The following is a 19,127-nucleotide window of genomic DNA, read 5'->3' as shown; positions in this document are numbered from 1 at the left end:
CACGATATATATCGTCATATCGCACAGCCCTACATACGACGTGTTTTGGTGAGAAAGACTGAATGTAAACATAACTGTTATTTGTTTACAAGAAAACACCACAGAGCTCTTTAAGAGAGAAGTGGGCTTGCTTAGAGCCCTTCAACTGAAGCATACTGACACCTTTATGTTAATGAGCAAAGTTAGCAGATGTAGATATACAAACTGTCATCAAGGTCTAACTCTCAACAATCTTACAAGAGAGTTTTCAAAGCAACTTTAGGGAACTTACAGAGATAAAAAAAAGAGACCAAACAGTTGCTGGCTGAACATCAAACAAAGAGAAAAACCTGAGAAGAGAACGACAATAACAGGACTTTTGCGACGTTAATATGCTGCTAATGCAAACTCCACACTCTCTGTGTCTGATTCACGGTAAACAAGCCTTCCAGAGCTGATTACGGTCGTTAATATAAAGCTGCTGCAGGAAGTTTTAAGTCAATAGAGGTTTTAACTGAGGATAGAAGCTGGTCTGCTACTACACTATACCTATTGTCTTTGTAAGGAGATCAGTTTTAAACATGCGTTCTGGTTAAAGTGAAAACCTGAAAGTTATTACTGCAGTTTGGTCAAACTCTAAAACACAAAATTTAGATAATAACACATAGAAAACCCTAATGAAAAACAAAACTAACTTAATCTGTTATTTACTTAACATGGTCAGAAACAGCCTTAAAAATGACTCTCTTACATTATCTACTCCCTTTTACGCAGACTATCCTGCAGTTTTGTTTCTCTGGTTACCATTTTTCAAGTGAAATAAACCGAGGTACACACACACACACACACACACACACACACACACACACACACACACACACACAGTCTTTAAACCCTGTGACTTCTCTGGCTAGTTGCCATGCCAACCGGCCAACAGCCAAAATACTTTCAGGAGTGTGTCAGACTCAGACCAAAAGGGGGAAAACTTGTCCCTGCGAGTCTGCGAGGACGCTGCAGAAAATAGTCCCAAACCAGAGTTAAACAGCAGACGGCAGCGTGTGTGTGTGTGTGTGTGTGTGTGTGTGTGACGGCAGGTTTGTAGAAGTCGTCTTTTGATGCGTTTAAACACCATCAGATTTACTGATCTTTCACCTGGCTTCAACATCAAAACACACCTCCTTGGCCACAACGATCTTGCTTCATGTGAGACAGATTAACACTTCCTGGTAATATTTTGATTAAACTGCCAGGTGGGACAAAAAAAGAGGGAGGAGAGCAAAACCTCTTACCTGTGACGATGCTCCGGCTTACGTCTGTCAGGACGACCTGTGAAGAGAAAGAGATTATGATTAATTTGATGCCAAATTGAAATATATCAGTAGCATCGAGTATCAAAAACTGTTCAGTATCCAAAGTGACTTAAGTGCTTGGTCAAATTATTGCTTGATCATATATTTCCTCATTTAACTTTTATCTGTGACTAACTTTGGCATATTTTGTTAAGCAAAAGAAGAGGATTAAAACGTGTTTACATTCCCGAAGCCCTTGAAAAAGATCCTGGGAAAATCCTCTCATTGTTTTTCCCCAGAAGAAAAAAAAAATCTGTTTCAAACATTTCGCATGATTGACACACAGTCAAAATACATGTTAACTTCCACTTCATGTAAAACTTCTGCAGTGAGTAACATTTATCCTTGTTAGCAAGTTGTTGATCTCGCTTTGTGGGTCAATAAACAAAAAAACCACAAACTTTAAGGAAGAATTTTGGCACAGTGGTGAAAACCTGTCTTTCATTTGGTTTTGTGATGGAAAAACAATCCTTTAAGTCAGTGAAGCATTTTACGTTTCCAGTAAGGGTCGACCGATGTTTTTTTTTTCAGGGACGATACCGATTATTAATAATCAAGAAGACTGATAACCGATATTAAGAACCGATGCAATAAAAATTAAAATCATGTTTTTTAAATGCAGTGGTGGAAAGTAACGAACCACAATTTTAAGGTACTTGTACTTTAATCGAGTACTTTCATTTTGTTACTTTATACTTCTATTCCACAACATTTATTGACAGATTTAGTTACTTTTCAGATGAAGATTTTACATAAAATAACATCATGATGAGCTTATGAATGAAAACACATTGTTCCCAAACTTTTCGGTTAGTGGCCCCTTACAAAAAAAAAAAAAAAATTTTTTAAATCAGTATGTGTCTGTGTCTCAGATGTCTCAGAGTTGTCTTCAGTTCCACCAAAGAGACGTTTCCCCTCACATGGTTTCAAATAAACAACTGGTACAAAGAGGTTAAACTCTCCAATATTTCACAAAAATGCACAGATTAAAGAAAAATTCATCCAAATTCAATTTCATGCAGCAGAACTATGTTTTTTTTTCTTCTTTCTTACCCAATCAGTCATCTCAAGACCCCTCAGATTGACCTCATGACCCTCACAAAGCAGTTTAAACTGGCTCCACCTCCAGCTGCTAAAACAATAAAATGCTTAGGCAGACTTATCAGTATTACTAATGTAATGCGATGCAAAACAAGTGATTTTAGTTGGTAATACTTCTGTACTTTTAATGCCGGACTTTTTCTTGTTATGAGGTAATTTTACACTGTGGTATTGATACTTCTACTAAAAGGATCTGAGTACTTCTTCCACCACAGTTTAAATGTTATAGATTACACAAAACTAGGCTACTTCATTACTAATGATTACTATAGCTGAATATGTACAATAACAATTGAAGTGACTGTTCAACTCTGACAACTGTACAAGCAGTCCGTGTATAGATTAACAGGCCTTAGATAAACTTCCCATTACATCTAAAGTCTCTGACAACAATCCAGCACCTCTCTAACAAATACAAGAAACAGAGTCAGAGAAATCTTCAGTAACCAGTGACCTTACTGGTAGTCGTGGGTTGAGACCAGCCCTGGTAAGTGACAAGAAATTATGTTATAGCTTATTAATTTTTTTGTTAGCTCTACAAGACTCAACATTAGCTTAACTTATATTTTATCACTGCAACAAAGTGCATTATTGAGGCATTTTCAGTGGTGTAACTGGGAATCTGGTCATGTTTGTCATCATAGAAATTGATCATAAAGATTGTGATGTTTCCTGCAACTTTAGCAATATCTGCTGCCCTACCTTCAAAACAGTCTTCTCTGTGCCGTCTATGGCACGGCAGCATGCACAGCCTTCAGTGCTGATAGGCTATTACTCGTGACATGTAACCAATCAGATAGTGCTGTGGGCGGGACATTGCTCGAGATCACAGAGTGGTGACTAAGGACAGAGAGAGGCGACTGTATCAAGAACAAAAGTAGCACATATTGGCAATCGGATATAAAAAAAAAAGGTTCCAATAATCGTAAAAATGCTAAGTATCGGATTTGATAATCAGTCGACCCCTAATTCCCAGTTTGATTGGAATAAACACAAGAAGAAGAACCAATATTTGTGGTTGATCAGACAAAGAAAATAGCACCACCTTCAGAAACCACATCAAAAGAAAAATCTAAAAGGAGGATGTCAGTCTCCTGCACACACTAGTTTAATTGACAGGAAATCTCCAGGAAGTGTAACACAGAAGAAAAACAGAGTAATAAGACCTGAGCAACAAAGATGACAGCCAAAACAAAGAAAACAAAGAACCTGTGTAATACACGTCTCTAACATATCCTCACCTGAACCTCCTGTCAGCGTCTTTTTAAGTTAAAAGGAAGGAGAAAGAGTAGTTTCTTTCTCTCACAGAAGTAGAGCTGGACTGTGTTTTTCTGTATGTGTGTGCATTTTCCATTTCCTACCTCCTCTCCTTCTTGCCACAGCCCAAACTGATCAACAGGTCAGCTTAGTTTCCCTTAAAGTCCAGAGAAACTAAATGTTGACGTGTTTGGGAAAATATTCTGCAGAGATGAAAGACTGGCCTTTCTTTTTCTGCTCCTCCAATACTCTAAACTTCTCTTTTTCTCTGTTCTGTCTTCTCTTCCCCCCACTCTCCACTGTCCCCAAAAACTCTTAACCGGACCGCCCGTCTTCTCTGGCCAGCGTCATGATTGGCAGAGAGCTTCCAGGAAGTGAAGCGGTGATTGGCTGCCGTGGGATTCTGCTGGAGTCATCAGGAGTTTTAACACTTCCAGATGTTTGTCCTGCAGCAGCCTGGCTGAGCTTTGTGCTGGAGTTGCGTTCATACACGCAGATGCCTACCGCAGCACATTTTCCTCAGCGCTCGTCATCGGCTGGGTTTCTTTTTTGGCATGGGGAGGGGGGGGGTCAGAGGTCATGGGTCAAAGATTAGAGCTAGAGGGGATTCAATGTGTTGCTCAGGGAAACTTCAAGATCGTAAAGACAGAAGACAAAATCTTCTTAAAGCTGCTATATTCAATATTTTTATTAGGAATTAAGTGTTTCTGACCCCGATCGCAATCCTCTAATAAAAGTAGATATGCAATGTTGATTTAATATGTATCACATTAAAAAAATTAATAGTCACATTAAAATAACAGGTGTAGCCGTTTTTCACGAGCTACTTACTCCCAATAACGAAGGTCCCGGTTCCAAACTATTAAGTTTATCATGATATGAAAGTTCAACTGGAGAAATTCACATGACGCGATCCGCTAAAGAGAAGACGTATCACTCTGTTAGAGCTGTTGAAACTACAGAAAGTCCACTCGTAATGTACGGCTGCGTTACAGAGTGAAGCATCTTACCTCGCAAAGGATCTTTGGCTGAGCACAGATAACGAAACCCAACAACAGCCAAGTTTAATTCTGGCTGGACATCAAGTTACTCAGGGAATTAAACATTTATTAGTGAAACCGGATATGATCTGCAGTCATCAACGTTTGTTATCTTAACCAGCAAAAGCGACTGTCAGCGCCGGTTAAAAATGAGAAACTCGGAGCTGAATGTTTTGCTGCTCTTTGCCAATAAGGAAGAGAAAGTAAGAGTTTATATTTGAGCTAAATGCTTCGACTGTTGTAAAGGAGACCAGTGCCGAAGTGGACAAAACACGGTAGAATACAGTATCTGCGTTTGCTTTATTTTAGCTGATACCAAACATCTAAAATACATCTGGATCTGCCCTGATCCTTAAAAGGAAACATCGTGTGTCTAAGTGACTAATGGGGACAACAGTTTCTGAAATTGGTCCAGTATTGAGCGACAGAACCTTAGACGACAGCTGCGTTTCCCTTTAAGATCAGTTACTTGTATGTCAAAGGTGTTGTTCCTCGCGACAAACCCACAACGAAGACCTGACTCTGCAGTTCCCCCTCAGTGACTAGCTGGTGAACATAGTTGAGAAATTTGCAGCTAAAGACTCTGATATTTCTCTCAGGATTTACCAAAACAAGAGTAAAAAGAGAGTTAATATTGGATTTACATTCACCAGATGGACAGAAACACGACTCTAAACGAATGATAATGTTGTTCTGATACTTCTGGATGTGGAAATAGTTTGCTAACAAGTTTACAACTTAAAATTTTATATGTCAGAGTCGTGGTTATAACTTGTCTTCCGCTGCCCCCAAGTGGCCAAAAAAAAAAAAAAAATCAATTAAAGCTGTTCTAAACATTTTGATATAAAACTTTTCTCAAGGTAGTGTGCAACAGAGCAGAAACACTAACTGACAAACTGACCCACTTTTGTCAGTATGGTCACTGGTGAGAAATCTTTCTCCACATGGGATGAAAGCCTGAGACACTCACATGAGGCATTTATCACTTGGCACACTGAGAGAGGAGTGTGGGTGGAGAAAAACTGGGTCACTTTGTAGTGGGAATCATGTCTCGTGGCCATTTCATTGCTTTATATAATCTACTATAGGGGTGGGAATCTCTGGGAATCTCACAATTCGATTGCTTTGGTGTCCAATTCGATTCCACAACGATTCTTGATTGACTGAAAAGAAAAGGGGGCTCTATTATCAGTCTCCAGTAAACTGTGTGTCAAACCATTAACTGGTGTCTTTAGTCCACTGAAATATAATTTGAAACATTAACTGGCAGTTAAGATAAATGGTCTGCAGCCTTTTTATTTTAAACAGCATTAATTAATTTGAAAGCATCTTACAGTCTCCCGCCTGTATGAGAATAACAAACCAAGGGGGAGGCAGACTGCTCCGCTGTGTTTTTATTATTAACATCATGTCTCCAGTAGTGGAGAGCAGCCTCTCTGCTGCACCGTTTAACTCCGGGGGAAAGACGTCACTGTCCAACACGCTGAGCGGGCGCAGGATTTCTGATATGAAACCAAGTGGAAACCTCCGGGGCTGTAAAATGAAGCCAATGAGGAAGTGCCAAAAACTGCAGCTCCTCGAATGGCCACTTGAGGCTCCAAAGGCGAGTCAATCCCCACAGACCCCCACGTTAAAATGCCCAACTTTACAACAGAAATAAACATGTTTACAGCCTGGTACAAGAAACGCTTTAGGTTTCTATAGTTAATTTCCTCTTTCATGACAACTGTACCCGTTTAAATTTTATTAAGCCATAAAGTTCTGCATAATGAAGGACATGGCTGCTTTGAGTGACAGGTCCGCCAGCCGCTAGGTGGCTTGTTTCAGCCATTCAGCCCCGCCTCTTTGCCCATTTCTGATTGGCTGGGAGTCAGGCGGCGTCACGTACCGCCAAGATGGCGACGGCCGGAGCGGCTCGCTTTGAGCTTCAAAACCGCTCTTCAGAAACCAACTGGTGACGTCACGGTAACTACGTCCATATTTTTATACAGTCTATGTGCTGATAGGCTAATACTCATGACATGTAATAGTCTCAGAGTCGGTTTAAGTTGTTTAATGCTGCAGTGTGTGTTAGTCAGCTGATCTCATTTGTTGCTGCTGGAGTTTGCTGCTCCGCTAACGTTAGTCTCTGAGTGACAGCGCAGAACGCTCACAACATACTTCACATTTGTCTCGTAAAGGTAATTTATTTAGTCATTAAATCAAAACATGCTACAAGATAACTCTAGTTTTTACCTCCACTCTTAATCTATTAGTGGATGAAAACTTGACTAGATCTAACATCTTTTTTCTTTTTAAAATGGGAGAATGTTAATATCTACGATCGATCTCGTTCACTTTTATATGTCTTTCTAACCAAAAAAAGCTCTAAAAACTGAGGTGTGGTTCTGAATTTGATTAAGCTGCATTTCCCAGAGCTAAGGAGAGGCTAAAGACAACAAACTTCAGATGGACGAAAAATTAATCACAGATTTCCTTTAAATCCACAGAGAGACTCGGAGCTGAAATACTGCGCACACACACACACACACACACAAATAAAACTGTGTTTGCTTCCCAGTGTGTGTGTGTGTGTGTGTGTGTGTGTTAATGTGTTGTTCTATGTGTCAACAGCCTGGTTTAGATCCAAATGCTTCATATGATGATTACCAGTTAAATTTCCTCCATGGTGCAAAAATGTTCTCGCAATTTTCTTTCAAATCAAAATTATTGTCTCATGTAAAACACATTTGTTAAAACTCAGTGACCTCATCTCGTCACCGTCACATGCTTCAGTTTTATTTCACAACAACAGCTTGACTTAAGACTCTGACCAACACAAAGCTCCCAGATCTGTGTTTTTAACATGTTTAAGCTTCTCTCCTGGTTGTGTTGTGAGAGTTAACAGCACAGCCGGGTGGATTTCTCTGTTGTTGTTGTTGGACAGTAAAAGGTCAAAACGCACTGAAAGCGTCTGACAGTACAACTATTGTTTTAAATGGCCGAACGTGCACCAAAAAGGAACGAATCAAACTGCCTCGATGCATCGAGTTGGTTCGATTTGGAGCGTCAAATGAAGAACCGGTGATCAAAGCTGGTTTTCCTGCACAAATAGCATGAGCGAACTATGAGAGAGCCCGTGGACGAGAGGAATAAAAATGTTATTTTGTGGTTGTTTCATGGCAGTTACGTCCTAAAGCACAAATAAATAACCATCAAACGCTCAACAGATGATTTACTGTGGAAACAGACCATCTTAGTTTCATTGTCCTCTTCTGTATTTCTGCTTTTCATTCATTCCTAATGCAGCAGTAAATACAAAGAACAACAGGACAAATCTGTGTTGCTTCTGCGGTGTTGGCATTTCAGATCTCATGCCTGCAGCGCGCCAACTGATGCACTTTAAACGAGGCTCATCAATTATCCCCTTTCACTGAGTCTGGGCCATAAAACTGCAATGAATAGTCGACTGACTAATTATTAATCACCATTACTATTTTAATCATCAATTAATCATTTGAGTCATTTTTTTTAAGAAAAAAAAAGACAAAATTTTCCTGTTTCTTTAGTCGTATATGACAGTAAACTGAATATCTTTGGGTTGTAGATTTTTGGCCGAGACAAAACAAAATTTTCTCTGATATTTTACCTGACAATTAAACGATAAATTGAGAAAATAATCAACAGATTAATTGATAATAAACTACAAACAATTATTTTCATTATTGAGTAATCTGAAAAAAAAATTGATTAAATGATTAGTCGTTTTATCTAAAAAAATGTCTATGTCTATTCAAAGAATATTGATTTTTTTTTTGATGTCATTAAATGTTTTGTTTTGTCTGACCAACAGGCAACAACACAAAGATATTCAGTTTACGGTGATATAAAACACAAAGAGCAGAAAATAAAGCTAAAAAAAAAAGCTATATCTGGCAACTAACTGATCAATTAATCGACTAATCACTGAAGCTTTAAAGCTGAAACCAATGACCAACCAACTAAATCCACTTTTTTGCTTCAAAAATTTTGTTACATTAAAAAATTTTTGCTTAATTTTTACCCTCATCAGGCAGGTTTTTTTTTCTTCTTCTTTTGAGGAGGGAGTTCATCGGTTGTATATTATTTTGGTATTTTTCTTTTACATATTTTCTTAATAGCTAGCGTGTTTATTCATTGGGTACAGATGTAATGAGGGCGCCAGAAGCGGCTGTGCAAATTCTCATGTGTGTGATTTAAGCTTTTTCTTAATTCACTTGTCTGAACATGTGATTGTTCGACCCTGAGGGAAACCGGTGTGCGGTCACGTCTTGTTTTTATCATGTAGCCACTATAATTAATGCTTTTAAGCTTGTGTACTGTGACAAAGCATTGATTTCCTCCGCGGGAATCAAGAGCATCTGTTTTGTGTCACACTGCTGTCAGATCCAAGAAGAACTTCCCCATTTGTTTATGAAAGGAAGTTGCTGTTTGGTTGTCTTTTATAGCTCAGCTCTGTGCTGTTACTGCACGGGAAGGCGGAGAGCGCCGATATGAACGTCGTCTCACTTAGAGCTGCAACTATTAGTCAACTGTTGACGGGTTGATGGACTGGTTTGATCATTTAGTCATTGTTTCAATCATTTTTCAAGCACAAACGCCCAAAATTATCTGGTTTTACTTTCTCAAATATGAAGATTTGCTGCTTTTCTTCAACATATTTGACAGTAAATTGGAGTCTTTGGGGTTTGGACTGTTGGTCGGATAAAACAAGTAAAACTGAAGACATTACAGCAGGCTTTGAGAAACTGGAAAAGGCATTTTTTTCACTATTTTTTAAGATTTTATAGAGTAAACAATTAAACAATAAACGTCAGATTAACCGATAATAAAAAATATTGATTAGCTTCAGTCCTAGACTCACTAGAATACTGAGATGAAAGCAGTAAAAAATGATTAAGAGCTTTTAGTTAAAGCCTGGAGTCATTTTACGATTATTTGAATATCAATGACAAACTCCAGACCATCTGTTTGCTTTTACAGTCAGACTCATAGATAACTATGTCATTCTCTAGATAATTATGCGTTGCACCCACTCTACGTCTGATGTTGTTGAAACTTAAGTTCCTTCTCGTCACCAAAACCTTCCTTGTAGCTCTTGTAAATCCCCTCTCTGCTATTTTTACACCTGCTCTTTTGTTTTGCACATTAACTATGTGTGTCTGGGACAGAACGCATCACGCCCCCGAAGTCTAGATAATTTAATCCACTGTTTCTCTGAGTGGGATTTATCTTGTAATCACTACACTAGAGCTGCAACAATTAATCGATTAGCTGCTGACTGTTAAATTAATCGCCAATTATTTTGATCATTTGATTCCAGCTTCTCAAATGTGAATATTTTCTGGTTTCTTAAGTCTTCTATGACAGTAAACTGAATTGTTGTGGACAAAAAAAAGACATTTAAGGACGTCATCTTGGGCTGTGATCGACATTTTTCACCGTTTTATGGACCAAACAACCAATCAATTAATCAAGAAAATAATCAACAGACTAATGGATAATAAAAATAATCATTAGTTTCAGCCCTACAGTAGATGTGTGACATTCATTGGGTAGTTTGTTTAGCTTCACGTTTATACAACAACAGCCTGGGACACAAAAAAAAATGTCTGAGCAGCAAAACAACTCTGAGATTTTGTAAGTTTGTAGTGTGTGCTTGTCTTAACTGGACTGAGGGACTAGCTGAAGCTGAAGCTGAAGCTTATCTAAATCCTGTTATGTTGTCATAGAAATTCTACTGCAAGGTTGCATTGTGTCACACTTCAAAGCTGTTCAGACCTGTGTCATAACTTTCCTTATGATACACAGAACAAGGGTTGGGTTGAAGTGACGGTATCATCTGAAAGGCTTTTTATGGACTAATGCACTTGTTTTACTCTCTCTCTCTCTCTCACACACACACACACACACACACACACACACACACACACACACAGAGCGTTTGTTTAAAGGAACAGCCTTGAACAGTCAAGATAACTTGTGTTTCCCTCTGACTGAGACAGAGACAGAGAGAGAGAGAGAGAGAGGGGGGGACAAAGAGGGAGACTTTAATTAAACTAATGGCTGTAAGTCTTGGCACAGGCCTGCACCATTACAGTCAACTGGGAATGTTTCTATGAGTCTGTATTTATGGCTGCGTGTGTAAACTTTGACCTAAATGATGGCATGTTTGCATGTTCATACAAGAATTTATGGCTTCAAACAGGTTACACACACACACACTCATACTGTACTGTAAGCACTGCCTACACTGTTAAAGAATATTATCTGTGTGTGTTTGTGTGTATCAAAGACAATTATGAATGAGATGTCATTCACCAAACCTGATTGAATATTTCATCACTTTTGGAACTGTAACTCTAAATCAAAACTCATGGTTCCTGTATATTTTCTGGCATGTTTCAATCACTTTAGCCTCTACAATGGAGTAAACTACCTTGTATTTTTGTGACAAGCTGATATTTTGCACATTAAAAGCAGTAAACTAAAAGCTTTTCTTTGTAGTTTTAGCCCAGCCAGTACTGTATATATATATTTAAAGCCAGAATTGTGGCAGTTTAATGTTAGATTTTACAGGGATCCTACTAATATCACATAACTGGAGGACCCTGAAGGAGTATTACATATCCAGCAGGAGCTACCAGTACCATTAGACCCTTATAACCTCACTATACTCACCACGGGAATACTGCAAAACTACATTTAAAAATATAGAAATTTAACTTAAGTATTTTGAGCTGTGTTGTACGATACGTGTGAACTAGTTTTGCTGATATCTGACGATCTCTAGCTTCAATTTGGAGTTTGTGTTTCCGGTATAAGCGAGCCAGTCGACTTGTGACAACTTATTTTTCCAACAGGCAGGAGTGGGGGGCCCCCCCAGATAAAAGATCCCCAAATAACTATAGCTTTATTATGTTTAGATATGAAATATACTGAATTATGTTCCTACTCAAACTTACAAAAGGGCCCCCAAAATATCCAACTGTATACTTCTACTTCAGAGGAAAACATTGTACTACTACTATAACAGTAATGCTACTTACCTGATTTTGTACATTTGTATATTTTAGTACATTGTGCTGATAAAACCTCTTTCACTCTTTAAGTAAAATCATATTGCAGGACTTTTACTGTTTGATATTAATAGTTTTACTAAAGACAAAAGTTTTGAGACATTTCCCAGTTACAGAAAGGGTGTTTGCCTGTGGCCCCCAAACCACAAAATCCGCCCCTGCCTACAGGAATCGATTATTTGGATCGATATCAGATGGAGACAGTTCAAAATAAACCAGATATTGTCGTATTTTTTCCTCATTTACCTCCGGAGCTGTTCGGCTGTCGTCGAACCACTTGTTCCCGGGTGTCTCTCATCATGTTTTCCTCCTCTTCCTCAGACCGTGCCTCGGCCATTTCTCCTTACTCTCTTTCTTCCTTGCTTTATTTCCTTTACTTTCTCCTTTCTTTCTCTTCTCCTTTCTGTCTGAGAGGGGAAATGAGGCTGGCTGGGTCAGAGCAGAGGCAGCGGCAGCCACATTATTCCTCCTCCTCCTCTTTCTGTGTTGTCGTCGCTAACATCCACCACAACAACTCGGGAACAAGTTCACCCGAAGCACCGTCAACTTCAGGCCGATAAACGACTTCCAGGCTTTGGTGAAACACTTCGGCTCCGTGTTCAGCAGCTTCGGAGGCAAAAAACAGATTAAGCCGTGTTGATATTTTTTTAAAACAATAGCTGTCGTTGTGTTTGTTTTGTCGGTTGAAGAGTTTTTTCTCCGTGCTTCCCTGTTCTTCTCCCTCTGGCCCCCCGGCGGCGGCTGCGGCGCGAGCTCAACATACAGAGCCGCACGCGCTCCGGCTGCGTGACGTCACCAACTGACGGAACAAAACAATAATTAAGCACATAAAAGTACTGTAATCAAGTACAATTTTGAGGTACTTGCACTTTACTTGAGTATTTCCATGTGATGCTACTTTCTACATTTCAGAGGGAAATATTGTACTTTCTACTCCACTACATTTATTTGACAGCTTTAGTTACTTTTCAGATGAAGATTTGACACAATGGATAATATAACAAGCTTTTAAAAGACAACACATTGTTAAAGGTGAAACCAGTGGTTTCCAACCTTTTTGGCTTTTGACGTCTTACAAAAAGCAGTGTGTAGTCGGGGTCACATTTCACATGTCTATGAGTTGTTAACAGCTCCACCAAATAGTGATTTTTCCCTCTAAACTTCTCACATGCTTTCATTTCAAGAAATGTTCAAATGATCAAATATTTCAGCAAAAATCAAAGATTAGAGAAAAAGCCAAAAAGAACAGATTTGTTTATCAGAACTGTTTTTTCTTCTTTCCTCTCCCATTAATCATCTCACGACCCCTCAGATTTATCTGCTGACCCTTTGGAGGGGCCCGACCCCTTGGTTGGAAACCACTGGACTAAACTAGCTAACTGTATATAAAGTGGTTGAAACTAGCTCCACCTCCAGCAGCTACAACAGTAACATGCTGCTCTAACACTGATGCTTTTACTTGTAATGGAGTATTTTTACACTTATGTATTGATATTTTTACTTAAGTGAAGGATCTTAATACTTCTTCCACTACTGATTGTAGGCCTAATTAATTACAATTTTGAGGTATTTGTACTTTAGTTGAGTATTTCCATTATAGTGCTATTTTATACATCCACTCAACTCCATTTCAGAGGGAAATATTGTACTTTTCCCTCCACATTTAGGCTGACTGACTGCTTTAGTTACTTTTCAGATTATTTATACAAAATATAATTGTGGAGGAAGTATTTAGATCCTTTTCTTAAGTAAAAGTACCAATACAGCAATGTAAAAATACTCCATTACAAGTTAAAGTTCTGTATGAAAAATCCTACAAAATAAATATACTTAGCAGAAAAATGTAGTGAAAGTATTAAAGTAAAAGTAGTGGTTTGGTCCCGTATGCAACTCAGATGAATGTAAGTCCAATATTCACTCTCTTTCATAGCTGTTTTTGTTCTCTACCAACTCCTGAGAGAAATATCTGACTCTATAGCTGCTAAATGCTCCACTATCACCAGCTAGTCTACAGCTAACTGTGTCTGTTTGCCATTTGGTGCTGAGCAGATAGTGTGCAATGGCTTTTCAGAGCTTTTTCTCTGAAATCATCTGCCTGCTGCGGCCAAAAATGACGTTATGAGAGCACTGAGAGTGAACCAAAACAGTAAAGTTTGATGAGCTGAAATTAAATGAGCTATAAAGCACCGTAAAACCGAGGGGAGCTGCAGAGCTGCTGATAATTCTCAGTAGGTTCAGCCCTCTGTGGAGGAGGCAGAGTTGGACGACTCAGGGGAAGCCTCACTCATATCCCTGGCAGAGGTCTCTGAGATAGTCAGAAAGCTCCTCAGTGGCAAGGAGCCGGGTCTGGATGAGATTCATCCTGGACATAGTTGGGCTGTCATGGCTGGCACGCCTCTTCAGTGTCACATGGACATCAAGGACAGTGCCTGTGGACTAGCAGACCAAGGTAGTGGTTCCCATTTTCAAAAAAGGGAACCAGAAGGTGTGCTCCAACTATCAGGGGATCACACTACTCAGTCTCCTGGGGAAAGCTTATGCCAGGGTGCTGGAGAGGAGGTTCAAACCTCGGATTCAGGAGGAACAATACGGATTCCCTCCTGGCCGTGGAACAGCTCTTCACCCTTTCAAGGATGCTTGAGGGGTCATGGGAAGTTGCAGATCCAGTCCACATGTGCTTTGTGGACTTGGAGAAGGTTGTACGACCGTGTCCCTCAGGGCACCTTGTGGGCGGTGCTGTGGGAGTATGAGGTACTAGGGCTGTTGCTGCGAGCCATTCAGTCCTTATATAACAGCAGTGTGAGCTGTGTCCGCATTCTCAGCAGTAAGTCAGACTCGTTCTTAGTGTTGGTGTTGGGCTCCACCAGGGTTGTCCCTTGTCACCAATTCTGGTTGTGATTTTCATGGAGAGAATCTCAAGGCGCAGTCAGGGGTAGGAGAGTATCCGGTTCAGGGACCTCAGGATTGCTTCTCTACTTTTTGCAAATCATGTGGTTCTGGTTCCAAGTCTGAGGCCATGGTGCTCCATGGGAAAAAGGTGGACTGATTCAAGTGTCTCCGGGTCTTGTTCACGAATGAGGGTAAGATGGAGTGTGAGGTTGACAGGTGGATCAGTGCAGCATCAGCAGTAATGCAGGCATTGTACCGGACCACTGTGGTGGAGGGAGAGCTGAGCCAGAAGACAAAGTTCTCAGTTTACCAGTTGGTCTACGTCCCAACTATGACTAAAAAAATGAGATCGCGGATACAAGTAACCAAGATGAATTTCCTCCAGAGGGTGTCTGGGCTCAGCCTTAGAGATAAGGTGAGGAGCTCGGTCATCCCGGTGGAGATCAGAGTAGAACCACTGCTCTTTCGCATTGAAACAAACCAGCTGAGGTGGTTTTGGCACCTGCCTCCTGGATGCCTCCTTCTGGAGGTGTTCCAGGCACGTACAACTGATAGGACTCCCCGGGGTAGACCCAGAACATGCTGCAGAGACTAAATATCTCTTCTGGCCTGGGAACGCCTTGGGATCCCTCAGGAGGAGCTGGAGGGCGTTGCCAGGGAGAAGGACAGGTTTCCTTACTCAATCTGCACTGCAACTCGGTCCTGGATAAGCAGTGGAAGATGGATGGATGGATCATCACACTGTCATTTTATAGTGGAGTTATGGAAAACTAAAAGTCAGTTTTGACAGTAAGAATTATTTTAAAATCAATTTTCAACACTCCGATTCAGTTAAACAGAGCAGAAGAAATGTCAGTAACGAGCGGTTTTCAAAAGGGTCAAAGTTCAGCGGTTCAGTCCTGGTTCAAACTCTTGACAAAAACAGAAACATTGGTCACTGCAGGGATCAACTTTTACTATGAAACAGGTTTATTATGTTGCAAAGAATTTAAAAACAACATGATAAGTCCAAAGCTATAGATATAGAACCTATAGATTTACCATGAAGGAAAAGTGAGATACAAATGAAATGTACTATTATTATTATTATTATTATTATTATTATTATTATTTTAACAGAAAAACAGAGGGGAAAGTTCAAAATACAACACATCCGCTGTAGTTTGTTGGATTGTTTCATCAAAAACAACTTTAATTATAATTTCAGTATATTCATATTCAATTAACTGGTGTGAAATGTTACTACATGGAAGTAAATGTGATTTTAAAAAGAGTGTTCTTTGTAAAATACTTTATTGATACAAAGAGGTTAGATTTTCTATTTTTTTGTGCCACCATGCCTAATTATATATTCATTTATCCTATTTAGATTGTTATTCTGTTTGTTTTTGGCTTTAGTTAAACTGCCTTGAGAAAGCTGTGTGCTGCTTCAGGAAACTCATTTTACCTAAAACTTTTTAAGACCAAGATAGGGCTGCAACTAACAATGATTTTCACTATGGATTAATCTGTCACTCAAATCTGATCAATAATTCGTTTGGTCTATGGATTGTTAGGAAATAGCTGCTGTTAACCAAGCTAAATAACTGAACTGATCAGCCCACTGTTTTATCTCTGTGTGGATAAACAGCAACACCTAGTGGTGAAAAAGCAGAAGACAGGACGTCTGCTGCACATGTTTATCAAACTTTGACCAATTTTTAAAACAAATGAACACAAAATATTCTCTTAAATACCTTCATCATTTTGTTTCTTTTCATACTTTCATACTTTTGAATCCTTTGGTGTGTATTAATTCATTGATTGACTGACTTGAATATTGGTCTTCAAAAAGCTGTCAGGAGTTATATAAGTGTTTATATTTGAGATGAGTCATCTTGGCAACTTTTGACATTAAAATGGGCTTAAACTGTGTCTAAAAGTAAAAATCTTGAGTGTGTGTGTGTGTGTGTGAAATGGAAAATAAAACATAAATACAGCAAGTGATGAATTGAACCTGATAAATTTATATATATAATATTCATAGATTCTGGATTTTTCAATGAAGTAAATGGAGTATATGTCATTTTAATCATTTCTAACCAGCTTTGTGGCAAAACCTTATCAGACATAAATTATTATTCTTTTCATATGTCTTAAAACAAGTTTGGAGGGGATCTTTAAGTTAGTTATTGTTTTTGTCTCATTTGTTTGACTGAATTAAAAACTGTTTTATGAGACGCTGAAATATGATTGTCAACCAAAAGACTGATTATTTTTCAGTTTGTCAGTTTCAACCAGTGTGATAATGAAAACAATGAAATTTTTTTTTTTTTGTCTTTATGCTTTTATGTTTAGTCAGTTTTATACTATTCTCCTGAAAATATGATATTACATGCCACCTGTAATTACCAGTCTTTTGAAATGTCAAATGAGTTTAAACTGAAAACTTGAACTTTAAAATCCACAAACAGAGCTCAGATGCTGCAGGAAGCCTCCTGGAGGAATGATGGGAAACCAAATATTTATACTGTAACAGTCAAAGCAGCCAGGCTTTTCTGCTATGTGTCAAAACACAACAGACACTCATATTACTATCATAGATATATAGATATATCTATGATTACTGTCTTCTATCTTCATCTAGTGGTCATATACTGCTTGTTTCTGCAACTAAAGAAACCAAATAAATAACAGGGTAACGCTTTATACTAATGACCAGTAGTAAGTAATTTATAAGACATTAGTTAATAATGAACAAAACATTAATATACCTTTGTAAATGATTGATTAACATTATGTTAACATATCACAAATACGTTGTAAGTCAAGCTGGAGACTCCATGTGTATCAGCTCTATACCATCCCCAACTACTTCCATCAGTGTTCCTCATCTGTTAGAAATGATGTGTAAATGCATGACTAAATCATTTATAAGTCATTTACAAGTGTTTTTGCTTCCCCCTAATCTAAAGTGGAGTCTCCTTGGTAATCTAGTCCAGATTTGAAAGGTCTAAATATAGTGTTTTTTGATCTACACTTGGTCTGATGTGGTCTGGATTGCCCTTTTTTTTGTTTTCATAAGCAAAATAAAAGTTTCACATATCTGAAAGTAGGTTTAAACAGTGTTAAGGATTTTGCTACGATGTCTACATAAATGTATGGGGTTTACTTTATATAAACGTTGTTTGATAGTATTTAAAAGCAACTATCAAATATATCTACATACATTTCCCCATTAATGTATGAGGTTAACTTTATATAAACATTATTTAACAGTAATTACAAGCAACTCCCCAATATATCTACAGACATTTCACATTAATATATGGAGTTCTGAATGTACAAAAGCCAGAAGGTCTATGTAAAACCACCACTTATAAGAGGTGAAAAAGAGAATCAACTGATAGATATCATTATTTATGTTTCTCTTAACTTTCTCCGAAGTGGAAGCTGTGAATCGGAAGCTGATGTCATTGTCTTTCTGTGTTTAAAATGTGTGGTCTGCAGCTCCTCTTCACTCCCTTTATTCCTGTTTGGCTCCTTGATGAAGGTGTTAGCTGAAACGTTGGGCTTTGATTCAGCATAATGCTCTTTGAATAAAGAAGAAGATGATGAAATTGTTGTGATGTGTCAAGTGCCATGTAATTAATAAAGGCTTTTTCCTTATTATTCCATGTACTCCCTCCCCTCTATTGTGATTGCTGAAGTTTGTTCTTTTTCTTTTCTTTTTTTTTTGCGCATGTTTGAAGACAAAGTCATATTGATACCTCCACATTTATGAAAATACAGTTTTCTTTCCTCCATTATAAGTTTCATACAGGTGACTTTTTCAGGTGTCCAATTTTCAAATGATTCCCAAAACATTCTTTAGTGCAAACACATGAAAACAAATAAATGCTGTAATGTTTCAATATTAGTGTCCCAGAATTAGTGGTAGTTTCTTATTTTTCAACACCATTTTTATTGTGCTTTTAACAATTGGAACTTGGAAAAAACACAGCTTTCTACATACAAAATATACATTTTAAAATCATACATTTAGAATAAACAATACATGTCATACAACATAAATATATAATGCACAGAGAGATTTTAAGACATACCAGTAGAGAAAAAGAAACAATAATGAATTTAAAAAGGTTAAATAATGATAAAAAAAAATAGAATAAAGTGAAAAGTAAACTAATAAAAAGGGATGGTCGTCTATATCCTTTGTCAATGAACTAATTGGTGTATCTATAGAGGGTCTGTCTGTTTCTGTAAATGTAAAAATTAATAGTAAAGATGGTGGTAATCATATTAATTAATATTTCTGGTCTGGTTAAAGTGATTTATTAATGATACCGTATCTTATAAATGTATTGTCATTTATATCTGTTTCTTCAAAAATCAGTATTGTTTAGTTAAATATTGAACTAACTGGTTTGTTTTCT

At 38.2% G+C, this 19,127-nt stretch overlaps 1 protein-coding gene across 6 annotated transcripts in view; it reads right to left on the bottom strand.

Moving 5' to 3' along the window:
• LOC137174987 (SH3 domain-containing protein 19-like) overlaps positions 1 to 12,587 on the bottom strand; it is a 72,853-nt gene extending 60,266 nt beyond the window's left edge. For 5 of the 6 annotated variants that reach the window (XR_010925523.1, XR_010925525.1, XR_010925524.1 and 2 more), the window contains exons 1-2: positions 12,070 to 12,586; positions 1,269 to 1,305 (exon numbers count right to left, since the gene is read on the bottom strand). Coding sequence is in view for 2 of the 6 variants with exons in the window: in XM_067580576.1 (XP_067436677.1) it covers positions 1,269 to 1,305; positions 12,070 to 12,160 (128 nt within the window). In the remaining 4 variants the exon portion in view is untranslated. Of the gene's footprint in view, positions 1 to 1,268; positions 1,306 to 12,069 lie in introns of all 6 variants that reach the window. The other variant, XR_010925526.1, reaches the window with a different exon arrangement.
• Between the last annotated feature and the right edge of the window lie 6,540 nt (positions 12,588 to 19,127).

Source organism: Thunnus thynnus, chromosome 22 (genome assembly GCF_963924715.1).
Source record: "Thunnus thynnus chromosome 22, fThuThy2.1, whole genome shotgun sequence".
Classification (NCBI taxonomy): Eukaryota; Metazoa; Chordata; class Actinopteri; order Scombriformes; family Scombridae; genus Thunnus; species Thunnus thynnus.
The sequence above is the reverse complement of the archived record's forward strand: the minus strand, read 5'-3'. Positions and strand labels throughout refer to the sequence as shown.